At 45.2% G+C, this 27,062-nt stretch overlaps 1 protein-coding gene across 1 annotated transcript in view; it reads left to right on the top strand.

Annotated features, from left to right (window-relative positions):
- The window catches only part of LOC119849263 (disintegrin and metalloproteinase domain-containing protein 20-like), a 202,866-nt gene that overhangs the window by 93,931 nt on the left and 81,873 nt on the right, over positions 1-27,062 (top strand). Inside the window, exons 11-12 of the mRNA XM_043504014.1 lie at positions 76-233; positions 20,568-20,742. Of these exons, the coding sequence (XP_043359949.1) occupies positions 76-233; positions 20,568-20,742 (333 nt within the window). The remainder of the gene's footprint in view (positions 1-75; positions 234-20,567; positions 20,743-27,062) is intronic.

Below are 27,062 nucleotides of genomic sequence, written 5' to 3'. Positions count from 1 at the left end.
CTTAAAATTTGGCTTTTTTATGTTCATATGTAAGTCATAACTCCTTGTCTTTGTATTTTGTCTAACTGTGTACAGGCAAGATCTAGATCAGTGCTTTATGATGCAATCAGTGTTGCACATGAGATGGGCCATTCTCTTGGCTTCCCTCATGATAATACTAAGAGAAATATAGCCAGAGGCTGTGTTTGCAAATGCCCTGGAGGAGGAAAATGCGTGATGTGGTCATATGCCTCGTGAGTAATGTTTGATTTTAAAGTTTATAATACAATAATTATGTCTTTTGATAAACTCATTGTAAAGAAGTCACCTACATTTTTTCTCCTAGATGGTAGCATGGTTATTTACAATGGGTGGCTCCAGCACAGGCCCCAGTTCCTTAGGTTTTGCAAGGAGGCCCTGCCCTTTGTGGGGCTCCTTGAGTCTTTCTGGATGGTGGAATCAAAAGGAAAGTTAAGTACCCCAATGGACTCAAGAGTTTCCCCTTCCTGCGGCCCTTCATAGGGGGGGAAAGAAGGTCCAAAGTGCTGCCAACAATACAGGACCTGTGCAGTGGGTTTTAAGAAATCTCTTGGGCTGGGCTGCTGAGTCAGGCTTACTGTGTCCAGCTTTCCATGGGTGTTTGCTGTACTGCCCACACATTGGGGAGAAGGTGTCCTGGATGGGAGTTCCCCCTGTGACTCCAGGAGTCACTCCAGCAGCCTCCTGCTTAGGGTAATCTTGCTCCTCCCCCTCCAGCTGACTGCAGTTTCCTCCATTTCAAAGACCTCCTCCCTACCATATATGATTGACAAGACCAGCAGTGTGGGGCTAGCCCTTCCCCCACGGCATCTCTGGCTCCTTCCTCATCAGTGTACACCCTCTCACAGTCACTGGAAAATTAGGAGGTTGTGGTTTTATTTGTATGAACTGGTTGCCCCTGGTGCACATGAGATAGGATGGTCTTTCATCTACATTGCATATTATATAGGAGGCACAGAATACCAGTTGAAAATGTTCTCATGTTCAGTCACTAACTCCTTTGCCCTTCCTTTTGACATGCATATTAGGCTTCCTGCCTTTGAAGAATCAATTAAATTCAGAAGTCTTTTCTGACTTGTACATGTGATATTTTTCCTTTGGTTTCTCTCTCTCTCTCTCTCGGCTCCTTATTCCACATTTGACCTGATATCAATTGCTTTGTGGATTAGTTTGGAGTTCAGGTTGAAACCCAAGAATGCTAAGGGATTATGGGCCCTACTTTCCTTTTACTGGCCCGTAGCACTTTGCAGCGGTGGTTTTCCTTCAAGTGATTGCAGATGTATACATTCCATTGTAGGTTTATGTGTGACCAGTGAACAAGAGTTGAAGATTGTTGCAATCATTACCACTGGGATTGCAAATATGTGCTGTGTCCTTGTGCTCATACCTGAAGGGTATAAAGGACAATGCTTCTCCAACTCCCTCTCAGTTCCTTCTCTCTGGTTGTGATGGATTTGGAGCACCCTGTGTTCCTTCAAGCCCTGGTTCTTTCAGTTCTCTTTCTCATCTATTGTTACTTGCAAATAGTTAGGCAGCAGAGGTGAAAGTAAGCTGGTACAGTCCGGAACGGCGTACCAGCAAGAGCCAGTACGTTGTACGGGACCGGACCAGCTTCCCCAGGCTGGTGCTTTAAAGCGCCCCTGGGGCTCCCCGCAGTGGCCAGAGCCCCCAGGCCCTTGAAAGCGCCACCCGAGCCCCGCTGCCGGAGCCCCGGGGTAGAGGCGGCAGGGCTCCGGTGGTGATTTAAAGGGCCCGGAGCTCTGCTGTGGTAGCAGCGGCCAGAGCCCAGGGCCCTTTAAATCGCCCCTGAGTCCTGGGGCTCCCAGCTGCCTCTGCAGCTGATAGCTCTGGGGGTGATTTAAAGGCCCCAGGGCTCACAGCCAGAGCCCTGGGGCCTTTAAAACTTGATTTAAAGGGCCCGGGTATTTAAAGGCCCTGCCTCTTCCAGTCAAGGTCACGCCTTTTCCGGTCATGGCCACACCCCCTTTTCAGGACTCCATTGTATCGGTAAGTCCTTTAAGTTACTTTCACCGGTTAGACAGTCACTAATGTAAATAGATTAAGTATTTGTTAAATGTTAGTTCTTCTTTGAGTGATTGCACATGTGCATTCCATTCTTGATATGTGCATATCCCTGCGCACAGTTGCCAGAAATTTTTTCCCTTGGTGGTACCCATCAGGGTGGCTTGAGTGCCCTCTGTTGCTGTGCAACAGTGTCATGGGTACAAAAGACCCACCCAACCCTCCTCGGTCCCGTCTCACCCCCTGTGACAATCACTGGAACTGCTCTTTTTGCATTTGAAAGTTCTCCCAGTGAACTATGTTCTCTTGTTTTGTAAATAATTTGTGTTAAGGTTATTAGTGTTTAGTTAGTTAGATTTTTTTTTTTACCATCTCAGCATTTCAGTCAACTCCCAGTACCCAGGGATGCCTTGATCACCCAGCTTCAAGCCCTGTATTTCCTGACATAAGGCTATGCCCATGAGCGACCTGCACTGAACTTGCTTGAAGTGCCCTGAGGAAGCTCATATCATAGACTGTTGCCAAATCTGTAGACTTTAAGCCTCACATGAAGAAAGATCATGAAGCCAGGCTAAAGTTTGTACTCATGGAAGAGTTCTCGAGATGTCCATCTGAGCCAGGTTAGTCAGACTCAGCACCGAGTGCCTCGATGTCAGTAAGGAGTGCGTCTCCTGCCATATCTGAGTCCTGACACTGCTCTTATTCCCCAGTGGCTAAGAAGAGGCATAAGAAGCAGATGGCCAAAAGGGAGAGATCTCTGGCACTGAAGTCTGCTAGGCATGGGGATAAGAGTAGACTGTGGTCCAAACCCAAGCACTCTTCTGAGACTGCAGAATAATACACTGTTGACTTCAGTGCCTAGGCAGTTTTCATCTAGTCCAGAGACAAAAGGAACTCCTTTCTCATCTGCGGCACCACAATGACACTATCTTAATAGTGATCCGCCAGAGGCATTGGTGACTGCCCGGAACATCCTGACCCTGTTGGTGCTGGTACTGCCAGCAATACAAGAGTCAACGCTATCGGTGTTGGCACATATGGGACAATGGGCAGGATCGCTACTACACTTGGTATTGTACCAGCCTCATGTACCCCTGACAGCTCGCCCTTCAGTACTGTCGAAGAGGGAACCTACAATGCTCGCTTCTCTGTGGGCCTCTCCACCTCAAGCACTAGTCGCTGGCATCATCTGAAACTGCACCTCCATGGTGGTGAACAGAAGGAGAGGAGTCATCTTCTGAATCAGAGGTTCAATCCTATGTTTTCCATCCTCTGAGCCACTGTCACTGCTCCTCCTCCAGACATTTCCACTCTTCCATGGATCCACTCATAGGAGTACCATTGAGTGGTTGGCAAGGAATTCACTGAGGGCCTATGCCTGTCCAGTGAGGTCTTTGGAATCCATGGGGCTTTCCCCCATTTACAGATTGTATTCCAGGCACTCCAATTCAGTTATCTCAGAAAGGGAAGCAGCACCTACCCACTGACAGCACCTGTTCTTCTTCATGTAGCGTCCCTATGGGTGCTCCACTGTAGGTGTGCTTGCATCCCTGCACTGCTAATCAGAGAACTTCAGTAGCAGCGTCCATTGGGCTTGCACATGCACTGTCTCTCCTCGTGCTGCGCCACAAGGCTAGCCCATGTGCATAAGCGAGCCCTCCTCAGTTCCTTCTCAACCACCTCTGGCTAGAGACAGAGCCATTAGTAGTCCGTTAAGACTGTTCTCTTAATCTACATACCTATAGTTAGTTAGTTAGTCTCCTAGTTATAGTTCTAGTTGCAGTTTTTCCCTTGAAAAAGAAAAAGAAACTTTATTTTTCCTCCCATGTTTTCTTCCCCATTGGGGATCATTCCCGCAACAAGGTATGCTCCTTTTTCTGGGCTTCAAAAAGTGCCTCACTTGTAAAGAGGTGATTCCAATTGCAGATAAGTGCACTCATTGAGCAGGAAGCCCCCACAGTGAGACATGAGATAGCTGCAAGCGATCACCATCTCACTTGGTATCTTTGGCAATGAAGCCATCTCAATCTGGCACCCATGGATCATGGAAACCTACAGTGATGGTACCACTGACAGGCCCATGGATTCGATGGGCATGGGCACTGAGTCATTGGCACTGAAGGACAGGAGTAAGAACTCCTTTAAAAAGATATTCCTGGTACCCAAGTCCACATCGATACCACCAGCAATGGCTCACCTGGCATAGGAGCGATCAGTGCGGACAAAGTCTTCATCCCCCCAGCACTGTCACCGATGCCAGGATGATTGGTAAAGGCATAAGTCTGCCATTCAAGAGACCTTTGCATGCCGGATGCACCCGAGTCCCTTCATCTCAGTAACCAAGACCTCTGCACCAAGAATTATCCCCGCTGCCATGCCATATTATGCCCCTCTGCTGTCTACTGAGGGTTCAGACAGTTATCCTAAGGAGGTAGTGTTGCAGTACTCCTGCCTCCTCTTTATGGTGCTCACTACCAACAGAGCGCCAGGATATACCCACTGATGGCTCCACCACCACCATCGTGGTATGGGAACACATGGGCACCACCACCAGGCTCTATGCCATCACCATCCCAATAGCCATATTGGGCCCTTGGGCAGAACACTGCCAGCATGCCTCTCAAGCTCCGAGCCTCGCCCAAGAACCCTTGAGGCACACTCCCTGGGCTGCACCATCCAGGGCTTCAGAATCATCTCACAATTTAGAGGAACAGAAGCCAATACTGATGAGGAAGTGACTCGAAGGACCATATCCTTCTCCTCTCCAGATTAAGCTGTCATGGCTTCCCCACCATCTTTGGTTGACGACTTTCATCTCTTCCTGGAACTGGCAAAGAGGATGGCAGACATTCTCCAGATTCCACTGGAGGAAGTCAAGGATACCCACCATCAACTCCTTGATATCCTTCACCCTTCAGATTAATGAGGCCATTTTAAACTCGGCAAAGACTATGTGGCAAACCCGGCATCAGTGGCCCCAACCTGCAAGCGAGTGGACAAAAAATACTATGTCCCCGCCAAGAAATCTGAATTCCTATTCTCCCACCCACCACCCAGCTTCGTCGTGGTGGGCACTGTCAACTGTCACAGCTGACAACACCAGTCAAGGGCTTCTCCCTATGACAGAGGGAGGCACCAGGAAGGTGGGAGCCAGGGGGGTTTTCACTTTCCTCTGCAGCATTTGACATGGGTTACTTGCTGATTTGAACTAGGTTAAATGATGGATTCTCTGTAACTTGTGTCTTTAAATCATGACATGAGGACTTGGGTAACTCATGGATGGGTGAGGTTCTGTGGCATGTGATGTGCAGGATGATGATCACTATGATCTCTTTTGACCTTAAAGTCTAAATCTTAATCTCTGAAAGGATCTGAAGAGAGATGACTCAACTCTCAGTAGTGTCAGTTTATGGAGGAAGACGTCTTCTTTTGCAATTAATCTCCCTGAGGAATATACCCAATTAGCAAATGCTCTTTTGGTGTCGAGGGATGAATTAAGGGCAACTTTTGACTCTTCAATTGCTTCAGCCAAGGCTATAGCCTCAGCTATTTCTTTAAAGTGTCATGCCTGGTTGAGATCAGTGGGCTTTCCTCTGAGACAGGAATGAGAATTGAAGATATTATTTTTGAGGGAGATTGTTTATTTAGTGGATGTGTGCCCCCATTGAGTTTCCCATGCAGTGACTGCCCTTGTCTTCATGAGCTGCGTACAAAGTCCACTATGCCAGAACCTCACTGCCACCCAGAGTCAAATTTAGGTTTCCTCCATTGTCCCCAATGGCTACAATATCCAGAGTCCCAAAGGAGATTACAGAGGAGAAGAAACCAGTCCAGAAGATGTCACCAACGCACAACTCTTCTTCTTCTCCCGACGAGGCCATCATGCCACCTCCACCTACAATGGCAGATGACTTCAAACAGTTTCAAGAACTCTTTAAGAGAATTTCAGTGAGCCAGGACATACTGTTGGAGGAAGTCCAAGAAAACCAGCATAAGATGTTCAAAATCTTACAACCCTCATCTTCCTTAAAAATTGTACTACCAATAAACCATTCCATTCTGGAACCTGCCGAAACATGTGGCAGACACCAGACACCATCCTACCCACATGCAAACGGGCTGACAGAAAATAATATGTGCCAGCCAAGGGAATGGACTTCCTCTTTTCCCACCCGTCACCAAACTCACTAGTGGTTGAGGCAGCAAACCATTGCTCCAAACAACCTCACTTCAAATTCACACCTCAGGGTAAGGACCACAAAAGACTGGAACTCCTAGGAAGGAAGGTAGTGAACTACAGCACCTTCTTGGCAAAGTATGACTACTACAATTATGGAAAGCTTATCAAGTTCACGAATGACCTTCCAGAGGACAGATGAACACAGTTCAAGACTTTACTCACAGAAAGGCAATTGGTAGCCAGGACCACCTTAGAGGCTTCCTTGGATGTTGCTGATATGGCAGCCCATACCACAGCCACAGAAATTGTAATGCGCAGAGCCTTTTGGTTTCTGTCATCCAGCATCCCAAAAGAACTGGAAATTAAGGTGGAGGATCTCCCCTTTAAAAAAGACAAACTTTTCTCATCTAAGATGGACAAGATGCTCCACTCTATGAAAGACTCACATGCAACACTGGGCATTTACACATCTCCCACTAAGAGAAAGCACTACCAGCCCTACCACCATGCCAGAGACACAAAATTCAACTAGCAGAATCCCAGACCATAGGAACCCAACAGACAGAGATACAGACCAAAAAGGAGCCGACCATCACAAACCCAACCAACAGCATCACAACCGCCAGCTAATAAACAGTTTTGAAATGTTGGTCGAGGGTCTGAATGACCTCCCCCTCACAACAGTGCCACTTTGCCCATTTGGCCATCACTTGAGAAATTTCTATCAAGCATGGGAGTATATCACAAAGAACCCTTGGTCCTAGAGATCATAAAGTCAGGCTATGCCATCCCCTTTATTTCTTGCCCCCCTACCTTACCACCTTCCCCATCCCTCTTCAGGGACCCTTCCTACACACAACTCTTGAGGCAGGAAGTAAATTCTCTACTGGAACTAGGTGCCATGGAACCAGTACCTATGCAATTCAGAGAGAAGGGCTTCTATTCCCACTACGTTCTGACCCAAAAGAAAAATGGAGGATGGCAACTGAACTGGACCTATGAAAACTCAACAAATTCATCCGCTCCCATAAATTCAAGATGGTCACATTAGGCACAATAATCTCAGCACTGGAAAACGGGGAATATTTTTCAGCCCTCGACCTAGAATGTGTATTTTCACTTTACCATACTCACAGCTCACAGACGTTTCCTCTGCTTCACAGTTGGACATGAACATTACCATTACAGGGTGTTACATTTCTGACTGTCCACCACACCAAGGATATTCTCCAAAACCCTCTCAGTCGTCACAGTTCACTTGCGCAAGCAAAAGATCATGTTTTTCCAATATCTAGATGACTGCCTCCTGAAAGGCCAAATCACATAGAGACTGCAGAAATCACCCAACAGACCCTTGCTGTCTTTCAAAAACTAGGGCTGCAGTTGAACACTCAATAGTCGACGCTGATACCCATGCAACAGTTGGACTTCATTGGAGCACACCTTGATTCAGTTCAAGCCAGAGCATCTCTACCGTGGACCAGATTTATAACAATGAAGAATCACATAGAGACAGTTTTCATGTATCCACGAATCACTGGCCACTTATTCCTTGCTGCACCTCTCAATGAATGTGGCATTCCTGGTGGCTATCACCTCCACTAGACGAGTGAGTGAGATAGGTGCACTAATGGCTAATGCATGATATTTGGTCTTGTTTAACGACTAAATCACGTTACAATCTCAACCAAAATTTCTTCCTAAAATAGCTTTATCCTTCCATATTAACCAACCTATTCATCTTTCCACATTCTATCCCAAATTACGTGGCAGCACATGGGAGGCCATGTTACACACTCCCAATGTTCATTGAACAATAGCTTTTTACCTGGATGGAACAAAGTCTTTCCGGAAATCACTGAGGCTCTTCATCTCAATGACTAAATGATCCAAGGGTTCCGCTATATCCATGAAGAGACTATCTAAATGGATCTCAAACTGCATCTTCTTGTGTTATCAAATAAATAAGACAGAGCCACCAAAGAGGATTAGATCCCATTCTACCCACTCCATGGCAGCAGCATCCATAGCATTTCTGAACAACATACCCATCTCAGAGATCTGCAGAGCCACTACATGGGCTTCAGAATGTACTTTCATTAACCACTGCAGAATTACACAAGACTCACAAACCAATGTCCTACTGGATTTAATGGTCCTCTCCTTCACTATGCATGTAACTTGAAAGTACCCTCAAACGTAGGGGCACTGTTCTACAGTCACCTGAAGTGGAGCACCCACAGGGACAGCACTCGAAGAAGAAGAGAGGGTTACTCACCTTGTGCAGTAAGTGAGGTCCTTCGAGATGTGTATTCACTACCCACCCTCCTCCCCTCTTCTTTGGAGTTAATATCAGACAGCTGCAGCGGCACAGGAGCTAGCAAACAGAGTTGTAAACAGGGGAGTTTGTATTGTGGTGCTTGTTTGGGGTTTGCTTTTGCTGGGGGGGTGGTCTTTTTGGTGTGACTTGTGTTTCCCAGATTAACAGGACTTAGGTGGGAAGGCGATGACAGATACAGAGGCAGCTGTGGGAGTGACTCCTGTAGTGGAAGACACATTGAGGATGACTGGATGTGGAATCTGTGGTATGTACATGATCCTGGAGGGGGGACCTCGTAAGAGTTTTTTTCTGCATGAAATGCCATCTGATAAAGCTGATGGAGGAAAAGATCTGAAGTTTGGAGATGCAGGTGGAAAGTCTCGTTGAGTTTAGGAAGGGGTTTGAGCAGATGATGGAGCAAAGATATGAGGTATCTGAAGGGAAAAGCTCAGACTCACAGATGGAAGCAGGGCTGGGGAATTCTGAGGGGAGACTGGGTGAGGAAAGTGGTCAGTGGAAGCATGTGACTAAAAGAACCAGGCAGAGGAAAAGACGGGCTAGTGAAGGAGAAATAGAGCTTAGGAACAGGTTTGCAGAGTTGAAAATGAAGAAGGGGCTCAGCAGGTACTTGTTGAAGGTGGAAGGGTAAGGAAGAAGAGAAGAGAGGCTAGTCCTATAGGAAAAGCAGAAGAGTCAAGGGAGACTACACCAAATATGAGCCCCAGGAGGATACAGGATGGGTTGAAGAGGATTATAAGGGAAAATAGGAATGGAAAGAACTTGCAGCCAGAGGGAACAGGGGAGAGACTGGAGAATAGCACTGTCACCAGGAAAAGGCAGGTCTATGTGATCGGGGACTCTTTATTGAGAAGAATAGACAGGCCTGTAACTAGAGCTGATACAGAGAATAGAAGGGTGCGTTGTCTTCCGGGTGCTAAGATACGGGATGTAGACCTGAGGTTGAAAAGGATCCTAAAGGGAGCGGGAAAGAATCCCCTAGTTATCCTTCATGTGGGAACAAATGATACAGCTAGATCCTCGCTAGAAAGTATTAAGGGAGACTATGCGAGGCTGGGGAAGACGCTTAAGGAAATTGAGGCTCAGGTGATCTTTAGTGGGATCCTTCCTGTTCCTAGAGAAGGGCAACAAAGGTGTGACAAGATTATGACTGTCAACAGATGGCTTAGGCAGTGGTGCTATAAGGAGGGCTTTGGGATGTATGGCCACTGGGAGGCATTCACGGACAGAGGACAGTTCTCTCGGGATGGACTTCATCTGAGTAGGGAAGGAAATAGACTTCTAGGATCGAGGCTGGCACAACTGATAAAGAGAGCTTTAAACTAGGAATTAGGGGGAGACGGTTGGGAGATGTCCAGGTAATCTCCACGCCAGATTTTAGCACTGACAGGGAAGAAGACGAAGTAAGAAGGGATACAGCCGTGGGTAGGAAAATGTATATAAGGAGCGAGGGCGGTCTGGATACTAGTCTAATAGGTTATACTGTGCCTAATAGCTCAAGTTGCAATGGGGGAGGTTTAGATTGGATATTAGGAAAAACTTTTTCACTAAGAGGGTGGTGAAACACTGGAATGCGTTACCTAGGGAGGTGGTAGAATCTCCTTCCTTAGAGGTTTTTAAGGTCAGGCTTGACAAAGCCCTGGCTGGGATGATTTAACTGGGACTTGGTCCTGCTTTGAGCAGGGGGTTGGACTAGATGACCTTCTGGGGTCCCTTCCAACCCTGATATTCTATGATTCTATGATTCTAATAGGGTACAAAATGTGAGCGAGGCCAAACAGCAAAAATTAGGATGTTTGTACACCAATGCAAGGAGCCTAGGTAACAAAATGGAGGAACTAGAGCTACTGGTGCAGGAAGTGAAACCAGATATTATAGGGATAACAGAAACATGGTGGAATAGTAGTCATGACTGGACTACAGGTATTGAAGGGTATGTGCTGTTTAGGAAAGACAGAAGCAAAGGTAAAGGTGGTGGAGTAGCATTGTATATCAATGATGAGGTAGAATGTAAAGAAATAAGAAGCGATGCAATGGATAAGACAGAGTCCGTCTGGGCAAAAATTACATTGGGGAAGATAACTAGTAAAGCCTCTCCTACGATAGTGCTTGGGGTGTGCTATAGACCTCCGGGATCTAATTTGGATATGGATAGAGCCCTTTTTAATCTTTTTAATAAAGTAAATACTAATGGAAATTGCATGATCATGGGAGATTTTAACTTCCCAGATATAGACTGGAGGACTAGTGCTAGTAATAATAATAGGGCTCAGATTTTCCTAGATGCGATAGCTGATGGATTCCTTCATCAAGTAGTTGCTGAACCGACTAGAGGGGATGCCATTTTAGATTTACTTTTGGTGAGTAGTGAGGATGTCATAGAAGAAATGGTTGTAGGGGACAATCTTGGCTCAAGTGATCATGAGCTAATTCAGTTCAAACTAAACAAAAATAAATCTGCAACTATAGTTTTTGATTTCAAAAGGGCTGACTTTCAAAAATTAAGGAAATTAGTTAGGGAAGTGGATTGGACTGAAGAACTTATGGATCTAAAGGTAGAGGAGGCCTGGGATTACTTTAAATCAAAGCTGCAGAAGCTATCGGAAGCCTGTATCCCAAGAAAGGGGAAAAAATTCATAGGAAGGAGTTGTAGACCAAGCTGGATGAGCAAGCATCTTAGAGAGGTGCTTAAGAAGAAGCAGAAAGCATACATGGAGTGGAAGATGGGAGAGATCAGCAAGGAAAGCTACCTAATTGAGGTCAGAACATGTAGGGATAAAGTGAGACAGGCTAAAAGTCGAGTAGAGTTGGACCTTGCAAAGGGAATTAAAACCAATAGTAAAAGGTTCTATAGCCATATAAATAAGAAGAAAACTAAGAAAGAAGAAGTGGGGCCGCTAAACACTGAGGATGGGGTGGAGGTTAAAGATAATCTAGGCATGGCCCAATATCTAAACAAATACTTTGCCTCAGTCTTTAATAAGGTTAAAGAGGATCTTAGGGATAATGGTAGCATGACAAATGGGAATGAGGATATGGAGGTAGATATTACCATATCTGAGGTAGAAGCGAAACTGAAACAGCTTAATGGGACTAAATCGGGGGGCCCAGATAATCTTCATCCAAGAATATTAAAGGAATTGGCACCTGAAATTGCAAGCATTAGCAAGAATTTTTAATGAATCTGTAAACTCGGGAGTAGTACTGAATGATTGGAGAATTGCTAATATAGTTCCTATTTTTAAGAAAGGAAAAAACGTGATCCGGGTAACTACAGGCCAGTTAGTTTGACAGCTGTAGTATGCAAGGTCCTGGAAAAAATTTTGAAGGAGAAATTAGTTAAGGACATTGAAGTCAATGGTAAATGGGACAAAATACAACATGGTTTTACAAAAGGTAGATCGTGCCAAACCAACCTAATCTCCTTTTTTGAAAAGGTAACAGATTTTTTAGTTAAAGGAAATGCAGTGGATCTAATTTACCTAGATTTCAGTAAGGCATTTGATACCGTGCCACATGGGGAATTATTAGTTAAATTGGAGAAGATGGGGATCAATATGAACATCAAAAGGTGGATAAGGAATTGTTTAAAGGGGAGACTGCAACGGGTCCTACTGAAAGGCGAACTGTCAGGCTGGAGGGAGGTTACCAGTGGAGTTCCTCAGGGATCGGTTTTGGGACCAATCTTATTTAATCTTTTTATTACTGACCTTGGCACAAAAAGTGGGAGTGTGCTAATAAAGTTTGCAGATGATACAAAGCTGGGAGGTATTGCCAATTCAGAGAAGGATCGGGATATTATACAGGAGGATCTGGATGACCTTGTAAACTGGAGTAATAGTAATAGGATGAAATTTAATAGTGAGAAGTGTAAGGTTATGCATTTAGGGATTAATAACAAGAATTTTAGTTATAAGTTGGGGACGCATCAATTAGAAGTAACGGAAGAGGAGAAGGACCTTGGAGTATTGGTTGATCATAGGATGACTATGAGCTGCCAATGTGATATGGCTGTGAAAAAAGCTAATGCGGTTTTGGGATGCATCAGGAGAGGCATTTCCAATAGGGATAAGGAGGTTTTAGTACCGTTATACAAGGCACTGGTGAGACCTCACCTAGAATACTGTGTGCAGTTCTGGTCTCCCATGTTTAAAAAGGATGAATTCAAGCTGGAGCAGGTACAGAGAAGGGCTACTAGGATGATCCGAGGAATGGAAAATTTGTCTTATGAAAGGAGACTTAAGGAGCTTGGCTTGTTTAGCCTAACTAAAAGAAGGTTGAGGGGAGATATGATTGCTCTCTATAAATATATCAGAGGGATAAATACAGGAGAGGGAGAGGAATCATTTCAGCTTAGCACCAATGTGGACACAAGAACAAATGGGTATAAACTGGCCACCAGGAAGTTTAGACTTGAAATTAGACGAAGGTTTCTAACCATCGGAGGAGTGAAGTTTTGGAATAACCTTCCAAGGGAAGCAGTGGGGGCAAAAGATCTTTCTGGTTTTAAGATTCTACTCAATAAGTTTATGGAGGAGATGGTATGATGGGATAATGGGATTTTGGTAAGTAATTGATCTTTAAATATTCAGGGTAAATAGGACTAATCCCCTGAGATGGGATATTAGATGGATGGGATCTGAGTTACCCAGGAAAGAAATTTCTGTAGTATCTGGGGGTGGGGGAGAATCTTGCCCATATGCTCAGGGTTTAGCTGATTGCCATATTTGGGGTCGGGAAGGAATTTTCCTCCAGGGCAGATTGGAGAGACCCTGGAGGTTTTTTGCCTTCCTCTGTAGCATGGGGCATGGTTGACTTGAGGGAGGCTTCTCTGCTCCTTGAAGTCTTTAAACCATGATTTAAGGACTTCAATAGCTCAGACATAGGTGAGGTTTTTTGTAGGAGTGGGTAGGTGAGATTCTGTGGCCTGCGCTGTGCAGGAGGTCAGACTAGATGATCAGAATGGTCCCCTCTGACCTTAGTATCTATGAATCTATAAGTAAGAGGACTCTATGGTAGAAAAGGAACCACAGGGGTCGGGACAAGTTCATGCTAGATGAGACTCCAGTGGCACTGGGAGAAGACTACTGCACATGCATGTCCCAACCGAGCACTGCTACTGATAATCTCCAATCAATGGCACCAGGATGCACTGTCTCCTGAAGTGGAGCACCCACAGAGAGAAACATCTCAACTCTCTCATCCCACTGTGACGGGTTGGGTCACAGAAACTCCCTCAAGAGTGCCACTAGATATGCAGGGATACCACTGAGAACAAACCCCCCTGCCAGTAAAGGCTTCCCTTCACTCCTGTCTTGCTGAGCTAGACACACCAGTCAGCTCCAGCACTGATCAAGAGGTTGGGCCATGCCCCCTGCAGTTCACAGAAACTAAGATTCACTTAGCCCAGGGGCTTCTCAGTTAACAGAGACTTTCCCAGCCCCAGTAGTCAGTCTTTCTGGGAGCCTAAACCCCAAATAAATCTGTTTTACTCTGTATAAAGCTTATACAGGACTACTAGAAGTACTGGGATACTAATTGTGAGGTTTTATATTGTCCCAAGTGTCCTGCCAGATTGGATCCATGGGACAGTTGAAGAACCACCACCCTCACAGGTTCAGTCCTTTGTGAACGTGGTCCGAGGCAATTATGGGACTTAAGAATGTGGGCTGGTTCCAGACTGGAGCTTCGTGGGTCAGACTCAAACCTTCATGACAAGGCATTGGCCTTGCCATTTCTAGTTCCAGGGTGGTAGGTCAAGGTAAAGTTGAACCAGGAGAAGATAAGGCCCACTGGAGCTATCAGAGGTTTAGAACCTTGGCCCTGCTCATGTACAGTAACTCCTCACTTAACATTGTAGTTATGTTCCTGAAAAATGCAACTTTAAGTGAAACAACATTAAACAAATCCAATTTTCACATAAGATTTAATGTAAATGTGAGGGGTTAGATTCCAAGGAAATTTTTTGGGGGCAGACAAAAGGCATTATATACTGTACAGTATGTACTGTACTATGGTGGGGAGGTGCCCTTGGCTTACCCCACACAGGCACAGCCCACTGCAGACAATGAGGCAGGTAAGGACACTAGGAAGCACTTTGCGCAGATGCAGTTTCCCCCCAGAAGAACAGGTGCTGACTTTGCTGGGCGATTCTGCAGGCCCGCCTCTTCCCATCCCTGCTCCACTCCAGGCCCACCTCTTCCCACCCCCACTCCACCTCCTCCCCAGAGCATGCTGCGTCCCCGCTCCTCCCCCTTCTGCCCAGTGCTTCCCTGCTGCCAAACAGCTGTTTGATGGCACTTAGGACTTTCTGGGAGGGAGGGGGAGAAGCGGAGATGTGGCGCTTCCACGCTCCTCCCCCTCCCTCCAATGGTGGATTTAGAGTTAGTGGAGCCCTGTGCGCAGCTTCATTTTTGGGGAGCCTCTGTGGGGGGCATTCTCTCTTACCTCCCCTCCCTGTTTTTCATTCTTTTTTTCCTCCATTCTCCTCTTGGGGCTCAGGGCTGGGGGTGCAGGGGCTGGGAGGGAGTTAGGGCATGGGAGGGGGCTCAGGGTTGGAGTGCAGGGTCTGGGAGGGAGTTAGGGTGTGGGGTGCTCACGGTGAGGGTGCGGGGTCTGGGAGGGAGTTAGGGTGTGGGAGGAGGCTCAAGGTGGGGGTGCAGGGTCTGGGAGGGAGTTAGGGTGCAGGAGGAGGCTCAGGACTGGGGTAGGCAGGAGGTGCAGAGCACTTACCTGGGGCAGTTCCTGTTTGGTGCAGGGGGTGTGCAGGTGGCTCCGTGCAGTGCGGCACTGCCTCTATGTCCACGATTCTGGGAGCAGGCGGAGAAGAGGAACTTGTGCAATGCTCCCTTGTAAAGTCGCTGCTGTTCCACAGAATCCTACAAGCAGTCGACAGAGCAGGCAGCCAAACGACATTATAAGGAAGCATTGCACAACTTTAAACAAGCATGTTCCCTAATGGAGTAGCGACGTAACTTGAAAACAACGTTAAGTGGGAAGATGTTAAGTGAGGAGTTACTGTACTCCAGCATTCTTGTGATCAGTAAACACTTGGATTGGATGCCAAGCCCAATCTAAGTAGTGTTGCCACTCTTTGAAGGCGGTCCTAATTGCTAAGAGCTCTTTGTTCAAGATCTGTTCATTTTGCTCAGCAGAGGTAAACTTCCTCGAGTAGAAGATGAAGGGATGCAGTATTTGCTTGGGTCCATGCCTCTGGGACAAGACAGCCCTGATCACTGTGCTAAAGGCACTGGCTTCCACAATGAAAACTTTCATGTCTGGGTGGGCCAAGAGTGTAGCAGTAGTGAAGGCAAGGTTTAGCTGCTCAACAGCGTACTGGGCTTCAGGTGAGCAGTGGAATTAGGCTTTTTTTTTTGGAGTAGGGCAGTGAGGGGTTCAGCTTATTTTGAAAAATTCAAGATTAACCTCCAGGGAAAGTTCACAAAGCCTAAAAAACATTGTACGGTCATGCACATTGCAGGGAGATCCCCAGTTACAGACAGCTGGGACCTTGCATGGATCCATCTTGATTCCTTCCAGGGACAGGATGAAACTCAGGAACTCAGTTGAGGTCTGATCAAACATGCATGTCTCAAAATTAGCATAAAGACCATGTTGTCATAGTTTCTTATGAAATATGTGGACGTGCGGAGTGTGTTGGTCCAGGTCATCTGAGAAGCTGTACATGTCATCTAAATATATCACTATAAACCGGTCCAGTAGGTCTTGTAGCACATCATTAATGGAGGATAAGTCCATCAATGCCTATTAGCCAGAATGGGCAGGGACGGTGTCTCTAGCTTCTGTTTGCCAGAAGATGGGAATGGGCAACAAAGGTTGGATCTCTTGATAATTACCTGTTCTGTTCATTCCCTCTGAAACACCTGGCATTGGTCACTCTCGGAAGACAGGATACTGGGTTGAATGGACCCTTGGTCTGACCCAATATGGCTGTTATGACTAGAGTACAGAGAAATTCTGTTTTCTCAAGGATCAGGCCGGTTCCCTTCACCATGGCTTGATCAGCTTTTTTCCCCATGCTCCCTGGTATTTGTACTAGGCAGGCTGAGATGGCCTGGCCATGTTCACCACAGCAGAAGCACTAGGGGTGCTGCCGGCACCATTCTTTTTCTTTAGGATTCAGCTGCTGACAAGCCACATTGGCTTGTATCAGTTCAGCGGGTATCAGTTCAGAAGGTCATGGCACGTGGGTAGAGGGACTGTAGGGACCCCCTTTTCTCCTCTCTTTATTCTCTCAGCCGATCATCAATGCAGATGGTAAGGTCCACAAGGGCATCTAGGCCCTATGGTCCTATGTATCTCTACATGGACCAGTTCATCTTCAATTTGTTCCTGCAAGCCCCGCTGCAATTAGTACAGGTGTGCTGCGTCATTCCACTCTATATCCACTGTGAGGCGGTGGAAGTGTGCTGTGCAAGATGCCACTGTGCCTTGCCCCTGCTGGAGTCTCCTCAGAGTGGCCTCAGCTGTTCAAACTCAGTACGGGTCATCAAAGATAGCTGATATTGACTGCAGAAAATCTTCCCAGTTTGAGAGTAATGGGCTATGGCCTTCCAGCAGAGGGGACAAAAGAACATAAGAATGGCAATACTGGATTGAACAAAGGTCCATCTAGCCCAGTATCATGGCCAGGTCATGCGCAGCCAGACCTACTGGTCAGAGACAGAGTCCACACTCACAAGACAGGAGTCGAAAGTCAGATGGGTCAGGATACTGGAAGGTCAGAAGCAGGAGACAAACTTGAAATCAGAACCATGAGTCAGGCCATGTCAGGATACCTGGGATTCGGAAGTAAGAGGTAAACTAAAGATCAGAACCATGAATCAGATGCCAGGAAATCAAGCTGGGGGAGCAGGAAGCGCAAGGCGCACAGTCCAGAACAGGGAGGGGCCCAGTTGTTCAGATACCTTCCTCTTCTTGCTGCTGGCTTCAGTAAGGCCAGCAGGCCCATCAGCTGTTTTAGGACTCCTCCAATAAGACCTCAGGGGCAGAGCTTCAAACTGGGTCTGGGCTTCATGGGCCCTAGGTAAACAGTTGGCAGCAGGCTGTTGGGTGGAGGATGGAGTTTGGCTTCACCCCGTGGACTCAAATTCAAGACCCATGAGTTACGACATACAGCTAGTTCTTTAGGTGTTTGTTTATAAGAAAAAAAAATCATCCTCTGTTCCACTTTTTAGGTATCAGAGATGATACCCATCTTCTTCTTCAGCTTCTTCTACATGTGCTAAAGAAGGAATTATTAAATGGCAAAAAAAATGTGTTAATGTAGAGATAAGGTTGCCAGATCTTAACTCCTGCCCTTCCAGAATATTGAGTTCAGCAAAACTCAAACTTCTGAAAACCAGGAAATACAGAGTTAAGGTCATAGCCCACACAAGCTTAACTGTGCTCCTCTGGACCTTGCCATAGCCTCTGAGATTTCTCTGCATTCACTTCAGTGGTATTCATTGTGTTAGGTGTAGCTGTATTGAATGGTGGAGAAATAAACTGGAGCAGCTTGGAAGAGTTGTGATTGTGATGTATGGAGATTTCATTGTGAGGTGAGTTATGAGATCAGTCTGTGGATTTAAATAGCGTTCGGGGAAAATATAGGTTTGGGAGGTTTCAGAGTAGCAGCCGTGTTAGTCTGTATTCACAAAAAGAAAAGGAGTACTTGTGGCACCTTAGAGACTAACAAATTTATTTGAGCATAAGCTTTCGTGAGAAGTGAGCTGTAGCTCACAAAAGCTTATGCTCAAATAAATTTGTTAGTCTCTAAGGTGCCACAAGTACTCCTATCCTTTATAGGTTTGGGAGGTATCCAGTGTGCCGGTGTGAAGAGGCTGTAAAACAGTATGAAGTGGTTGTTAAATTTTGCAAGTATAGTATTGGTTGGGGGAGCAGGATCAATATTTTGAGTGTAGGGGAAGTGCAAGTACTGCCTCTCCATTACAGTGAAAAGGTAGAATGGGCGTATGTGTTATGGGCATATTGGGGTATCATTCAAAGAAGGCAGAGTTGAGGTTGCATGGGCTTTTACATTAACTCAGAATGTCCTGGTATAAAAGCCATTAACATATAAGAAGTTGCTCCTTGCTGTCTCCTGCCCTGTGCTGCTGCATACTCATGTTGTAGGCAACAGTTTACTGGAGGGTCACATGTTACTTTGCTTGTGTAGCCCAAGGTATATGCTGAGTTGGGCCCTTTCTGCCTTCTACTCACCTCCAGCAGTGACTCCTGCCTTGGCTTAAGCCAGGCTTCCCCAGCCATGCCCCAAGTTGACCCACTCTACTCCTCCTCTAATCTGGTCCTTTTCCTGACATGCCCTGCCCCCTACCAGGACATGTCCAAACAGAATGCCCCCTTATGGAGTATGAGTATGCCCAGATATGGAGAGCAGAACAAGGACCCATTAAAATAATGGTCCCTGTATAGATCAATGGGACAAAAGTACAAGGTCTGTTGGATTTTCTATCAGGGCTAAGGCAGCTTCTATGGCTTTTCCCAAACATGTTCCTCTTGTGGAAATTCGTAGAGCAACAACCTGGACTTCAGTGCGTACTTTCATTAAGTATTACTCATTAGAATTAGAGTCTAGATCAGATGCAAAGTGTAGTATGGCTGTTCTGCAAACATTGTTCAGTTAGGACTCCGTATCCCACCATCTTGGATTATAGTTTCTGCGTGTTCGTCTATCCCATGAGTGGGAGTATGCAGAGGCACCACAACTAAGGGACCTGGGATGTGGGGGAAGGAACTGAGGTGGCTGGAGAGCCACACCCTTTTATACCCTTACCATGGAACATTAAATGTCTACTAAAGAGGTATTTGAATTCTCCAGTGGGCATTGCTAGCTTGGGTTCCACTGATCAGAGCATCCCATGAGTGTGAATATGCAGAGTCCATCTCAAGGAACTCTGATTACAGGTAAGTAACCTTCATTTTTCTAAGATTACCTTTCATAGGCCCTTGCTAGGACATCACCCCCGCCCAGTTCTCCAAAGCCACAATGTCTGGTTCTTTCTGACCATTCTTCTCCCTCCTAGCCTCTGCTGGGAAGGAGGATATTCCTTTCAAAACAGCTTTGTCTATCATCATGTTACAAACAGGATGCAGAAGAAGGAATTTCTCACCTGGGAATTTTTTCTGTGAACTTAGTCCAAAACTACATATCCCCTGCACTTCAGTTACTGGCTAACCTAAGCTGAAGTTATAGTTTTGCTAAACTTTGACTGGAGAATAACGGAGAGGAGTCAGTGGAAGAAGTTGGAAAATTCTCAACTACTAGTGGTAGGCTCTAAGTTGATTTACATATAGAGGAAGACTACCGATCTGGTCTGTATTAATGGAATCAGTCTGCAGAAAAGAATGACCCAGGTATGGAATTCTTTTTTTAAACTGGGATTCATTATAAAATCAAAAGTATTTTAATTCATTTAAATTTTAACTTGTTGACCAGAGAATATTCCATTGAAAATGTAATACAGGGTTGATTTGGTGCTACAGTATATACATTTTTATGATCAATGTTATTCCTGAGTCAAGCATAGTTAGTCTGATTTTATATCTAACTGCATAGTCTGTTGGTCTCCATTCTATGTTGTGTGTTAGAGAAGTTCATTTAATTTTAAATTAGATCTTCAAATTTTATCTGGGTGAATGGCTTGAAGGTAATACATGTTTCTGCTTCAAGAAGAATGTTGTTTGGGTTGCAAAGTCAAGCACTTAAAAATTAGGAAAATGCCACATTTAAGATTCCCATTATACCTTTGAAAGCAGCAAAGAGTACTGTGGCATGTTACAGACTAAAAGACGTATTGGAGCATAAGCTTGTATCCTTGCTTGTATATTTATACCTGCCTCTGGAAATGTCCACTACATGCATCTGAAGAAGTGGGTTGTTCCATTTTCTATGTTTGAATTTGTCTAGCTTCAATTTCCAGCTATTGGATTTTGATATATTGACAGATTAAAGTGCTCTCTAGTATTAGATATTTTCTCCCTGTGCAGGCGGATAATGTGCACAGAGTTCAGTAATTGCTCCAGAGGATTCTATTTCAACACAATAAGAAAACCAGGAAAAACGTGCCTTCTTAACATACCAGAAAAGAAAATATTTGGAACACAGATGTGTGGTAATGGTATAATAGAAGATGAGGAGGAATGTGACTGTGGTATGGATGAGGTTAGTACTTAAATACTTTAGTCTCATGCACATTTTACAGAAGCATTGTTAAGTTTGGTTTATCCAACTTCAAAACTGCTCCGTGAGACATATGGTTTTACAATGGAAGTGCGGTTCATGGTTCCAAAGTTAAGACTCAGAGTTGAATTTTGCATTTAAAGCAGGATTCAACTATTTTGTTATTACATATGAAGAACACGTCTTATGCACATCAAAATTACAGCTTTGAGTACAAAGCAAATTACTCTTTGAGTACACAATACATTTTATGAGGATATTTAAAAAAAAAACACAAATACATTTCCCCCTTCTGTTTAATTAATCCATAAACTCAGGGATCACACCGTATGACTGGAGAATTGCTTAATATAGTACTTATTTTTAAGAAAGGGAAAAAAGTGATCCAGGAAATTACAGGCCTGTTAGTATGACCTCAATGTATGCAAGGTCTTGTAACAAATTTTGATAGTGAAAGTAGTTAAGTGCATAGAGGTAAACCGTAATTGGGTAAAATACAACATGGTTTTACAAAAGGTAGATCATGCTAGAGCAACCTGATTTCTTTCTTTGTGCAGATGACTGATTTTTTAAGACAAAGGAAGTGCAGTAGATCAAATCTACTTGGATTTCAGTAATGCATTTTATACACTTACACATTGGAAATTATTAGTTAAATTGGAGAAGATGGGGATTAATATGAGAATTCAAAGGTGGATAAGGATGGTGAAAGGGGAGACTGCAAAATCATCATATTGAAACGTTAACTGTCAGGCTAGAGGGAGGTTGCTGGTGGAGTTCCTCAGGGATCGGTCTTGGGGCCAATCTGATTTAACACTTTTATTGGCACAAAAAGTGGGAGTGTACTAATAAAATTTGCAGCTGACACAAAGTCAGGAGGCCAATATGGAGGAGGACCAGAATATCATACAAGAAGATCTTAATCACCTTGAAAATGGAGTAAAAGAAATAGGATGAAATATAATAGTGCAAAGTCTTGCACTTGAGGACTAAGAATAAGAATTTTTGTTAAAAGCTGGGGACTTACCAGTTGGAAGCAACAAAGGAGGAGAAAGTCTTGGGTGTAGCGGTTGATCACAGGATGACTATGAGCTGCCAAAACGATTCATCTTTGAAAAAGGCTAATGCACTTCTAGGATGCATCAGGTGAGGGGTTTCCTGTAGAGATAGGGAAGTGTTAGCACCATTATACAAAGCACTGGTGAGACCTCATCTGAAATATTGTGTGCAGTTCTGGTCTGCTGTGTTAAAGAAAGATGAAATCAAACTGGGACAGGTGCAGAGAAGAACTACTAGGATGATCAAAAGAATGGAAAACCTACCTTATGAGACGAGACTGAAGGAGCTTAGCCTAACCAAGAGAAGGCTTAACCAAGGCCTAACCAAGAGAAGGCTTAGCCTAACCAAGAGAAGCCTGAGAGGAGATTTCATTGCTCTCTATAAATGCATAAGAGGGATAAATACCAGGGAGAGGAGTCATTTAATTTAAGTGCCAATGTGAACACAAGAACAAATGGATATAACTGTCCATCAACAAGTTTAGGCTTGAAATGAGATGGTGGTTTCTTACCATCAGTGGAGTGAAGTTCTGGAACATCCTTTCAAAGGGAACAGTGGAGGCAAAAAACCTAACTGGTTTCAAGATTGAGCTTGATATTTTTATGGAGGGGAATGGTATAATGAGACTGTCTATAATGGAATATAGCCAATCTGCGACTGCAAGTAGCAAATATCTCTAACAGCCCATGATGAGACAAAGATGGGGACTGATCTGAGTTACTACAGAGAATACTTTCCCTGGTGACTGGCTGTTTGGTTTTCTGCAATGCTAAAGGTCCAAATGACCTGCCATATTTGTGGTCAGGAAGGAATTTTCCCCCAAGTCAGATTGGCGGAGATTCAGGGCGAGGGGAGTTCGCCTTCCTCTGCAGCATGGGGCACTTGCAGGTTTAAACTAGAGGAAATGGTGGATTCTCTGTAACTTCAAGTCTTTAAATCATGATTTGAGGACTTCAGTGACTGAACCAGAGGTTATGGGTCTATTACAAGAGTGGGTGGGCAAGGTTCTGTGGCCTGCAATGTACATCCAGACTAGATGATCATGATGGCCTTTTTTGGCCTTAAAATGTATCAGTTTGAGCCCAATACCGATTATAAGGCCTACAACTTCCATTCAAATCAACAGAAGTCATGTATAATGAGGCACCACTTTGTACGCATTTCTTATGTGAATTCTACTATATGTACTACTTGCCTACAAACAGGATGAAGCCCTTTGTGTACAAACCTAGCCCCATCCTCCATGACCACAGAGAGCCCTTTTGCAACAGGCCTGTGTGCTTCCACTGGTAAAGGGAGGGTGCAACAGATGTGGGGGATTGTGCAAAGGGTATGCAACACACAAGCCCCTGCCAATGTTTACTTCTGCCATTGGGGTGTAGCTTTTGTGGAAGAAAGAACTGGAAGTCATTGAGTCCAGTCCCCTGATATCACAGGCAACCGCTTCATATAATCCCATCAAGCTCCATCTTAAAACTAGTTAGTTTGCCCCCTATTACTCCTACTGGAAAGCTGTTCCACGCCTAAAATAGTTAGTTCTAATTTCCAGCCTGATTTTATTTATGGCCAGTTCATTGTCCTGGTAGGCTGGATCTTTCCTTTCTTATGTACCTTCAGAGTGCATGCCAGACTTACTTGGTCCTAGTGTTTAAAATTGGATTTCCTAATACTTGTGTTAATGTCAATGCTCAAGTCTTGTACACAGTAGTCAAGTCTGGAGAAAGACTGATGGGTTAGCCATGCACACAGTGGGAACTGATAGTTTTTTCTTCTGCTTCTTCCTCTCTACCCCACTAGTGGCACCAAACCTGGACACCAGTAGGCGTGGTCAGAAGTACTGTCCCCTTACTTATTCTTCAAGTGCTGTCCCTGTGGGTGCTCCACCTCAGGTGTTGGTGCATCCCGGCACCATCGATCGAAGATTTATGGTAGCAATGTCCACGCACTAGACTGACCTCAGCTGAAGATGGAGCTCTGGGGCAGTGTTCATCACTCTTGCCAAACCTTTAGAAAAATAAGTTTCAGTAGTTAGTCAGTCATTTTAAAAGTTATAGTTAGTGCTAGTGATAGTTTTCATTAAAAAAAAACACATTTACCCTCCCCATAGTTTCCCCACAGCAGGGTTGGTTAACCATTAGACATGCCTGGGTTCTCAGGCTTTAAGCGATGTGGCTCTTTCCGCGTAGCAATGCCGATTTCGGACAGGCACTCTTTCTGTGTCCAATGTCTCGGGGAGATGCATATCCCACAAAAATGCGCCCACTGCAGTAATCTGAAAGCAAGAGCCCGGTATGACCAGGATCTCTGCTTGAAAATTATATTGATCAAGAAATCTCTCCAACCAGAGCCAGACCAACTAACCTCCTCTCTGGGCACCCTCTTGGGAAGGACAGGAGACATGCCTTCCCTTAAAAGACTGAGGAAGAGGGCACAGATGTCTCCGCAGAGAGCACCACAGAAACATAGGTGGTCTCTCCCCATTGGCACCGACGGTACCGACATCAGAACCGCCACAAAATATACTGCAATAGAGAGATTTGTCTGTCCTGTTGGGACTGCAGTCCCTACTATTTGGTACCACGGGTTCTCCTGTAAGTTATAGAGGAGATCCCCTACTTCTCATAATGCTGTACGCTCATCCAGTGAAGATGATGATGATGTGCAGGAACCATGCACTTTCTTACCACACCACTCATGATCGAAAGAGTGATGACCACCCTGGAGCCAGATGGGGTCCAAATACCCTTACAACCAGATAGCTCCATGGTGGTATGGACCGCTGTGGATGTATCCACCGATGGCCTTCCCAATGCTCTGGGCCTGACCCTAGGCAACTTCCCAGGGCCCCTGCTCCAGGCCACCCAGGGCTCATAGAGGCAAGCTGAGGTCTAATCCCACATCACCCATCCTGCAGCAAACAGAGGCTCAGGATGTTGGGGATGACACAGAAACAGGCACAGATCGGGGAGTGACATCTCCAGCTCACAATTCTTCCTCCTCCCAAGATGAGGCAATTATTCCACCACCGCCTATCTTGGTGGATGACTTCAAACAGTTCCAGGAACTGTTTAAGTGGGTCGCCCAAAGCCAGGACATCATGTTGGAGGAAGTGTAGACAAACCAGCACAAGCTGGAACAAATTCTACAACCTTCATCTGCTTGCAAAAGCACTCTGCCCATCAATTATGTGATTTTGAAACCAGCAGAGACAGTCTGGCAGACACCAGCCTCAATTCCACCAACATGCAAAAGGGCGGATAAGAAGTATTCATCCCCGCTAAAGGGGTGGACTTCCTCTTCTCACACCCGTCTCCCAACTCCTTGGTGGTCAATGCAGCTAATCAACATGGCAAACAACAACAGTTTAGATCGACTGAACGAGATAAGGAACGCAAGAGGCTTGACCTCTTCAGGCAAAAAGTTTACTCCTCAGTGACATTTCAATTCCAAGTCACCAACTATTCAGTCTTGTTGGCTAAATATGATTATGATAACTTTGGCAAATTTATCTCATTCACAGCAGAGCTCCCCAAGAAGAAATGATCACAATTTCAGGCCATGGTAAATGAGGATCAACTCATAGCTGTTTCAGAACAATGGTCGCACTCTTCACCAGAATCCGGAGAAACTCCACCTTCAAGCATGGCTCCTGCATGTTTCGTTTATGGTGAACTAGCCTGCTCGGAACAAGTTAAACATATATTACTAAACAGCAGGAAAGTGACCATGTATAATAACTTCCTTCAAACATGGAAGAGATTCTCTGCCTGGTGTGAAGAAAAATATGTGACAACCTCTACAGTGCCACTACCAATACCTACTGGAGCTGAAATATTCAGGTTTAGCAATGAGTGCGATCAAAGTGTATCTCGCGGTCATTACAGCATTCCATCATGAGATTGATGGGACGTCGATCTTCGCACACTCCATTACTAAACACTTCCTCACAGGTTTCCAAAACATTTACCCAGAAATTTGCCAACATACTTCAGCCTGGGACCTCAATCTGGTATTGAAGTGCCTCACCAGACTGCCATTTGAACCATTAGCCACCTGTTTCCTCCTGCATTGATCCATGAAAGTGGCCTTTTTGGTTACTATTACTTCTGCTGGATGGGTGAGTGAGATAGCGGCTCTCATGGCCAATTCTCCCTAAGCAATATTCCTCAAAGACAAGTCATGCTACGTCTGCACCCAAACCAAAGGTAACATCATGCTTTCATGTGAACCAACCAATCCATCTTTCTACGTTCTGTCACAAGCCTCATGGGACTCCAACAGAGACTGGCTTCCATTCATTGGATGGTAGGCATGCGTTATCATTTTACCTGGAAAAGACCAAAGCTTTCTGTAAATCTAGAGTTTTCGTTTCTACTACTGAGTGACCGAAAGGCTGCACAATATCCACTCAGAGACTGTCTAAATGGGTCTCCATGTGCATTCAACATTGCTATCGTATTCTGAACACAGACCCCCCTACACACATCAGAGCACATTCCATACGATCAGTTTCTGCTTCAATAGTGTTCCTCAACAATGTTCTGATATTAGGATGGCCACTTAGGCTTCTGTCCACATATTCACTGAGCACTCAAGACTCCAGGGCTGATGCCAACCTGATAGTTGGCCTAACCTTACTCACCTCTATGACTCAAATGAACCCAAACTCCTTCCTGCCTTCTGAGGGATACTGCTCTACAGTCACCTGAAGTGGGGCACCCACAGGATCAGTACTCAAAGAAGAGAGGGTTACTCACCTTGTGCAGTAACTGAGGTTCTTCAAGATGTGTGTCTCTGTGGGTGCTCCACTACCCATCCTCCTGCCCTCTACTTTGGAGTTCACAGTAAGGACTCTGCGATAGAGAAGAAACTGCAGAGCTCAGGTCATGCACGCGCTAGACGCGGTATCAATTACACTGTGAGATGCCTACTGCGCGCGTGTGACCCCCATGGACACTGCTACTGTAAATCTCTGATCAATGGCATTGGGTTGCACTGAAACCTGAAGTAGAGCACCCATTGGGACACACATCTAAAAGAACCTCAATAACTGGACAAGGTGAGTAACCCTTCACTTCTGCTGCAAACAGGACTATTATCCTGAATATAGGGCACTGGCCCTCCCAATGAAAGCGAATCCTGAATTGAGAAGGTCCCTTATATCATGAGTGAAACTCTTCACCCAAGAGTCTCCATCAGTGAATGTGAGCAACCAGTACAGTTACATTGTCAGAGTGGAGTGG

This window comes from Dermochelys coriacea, chromosome 1 (assembly GCF_009764565.3).
Source record: "Dermochelys coriacea isolate rDerCor1 chromosome 1, rDerCor1.pri.v4, whole genome shotgun sequence".
Taxonomy (NCBI): Eukaryota; Metazoa; Chordata; order Testudines; family Dermochelyidae; genus Dermochelys; species Dermochelys coriacea.
Note: the sequence above shows the minus strand (reverse complement) of the source record. Positions and strands in the feature narration are given on the sequence as shown.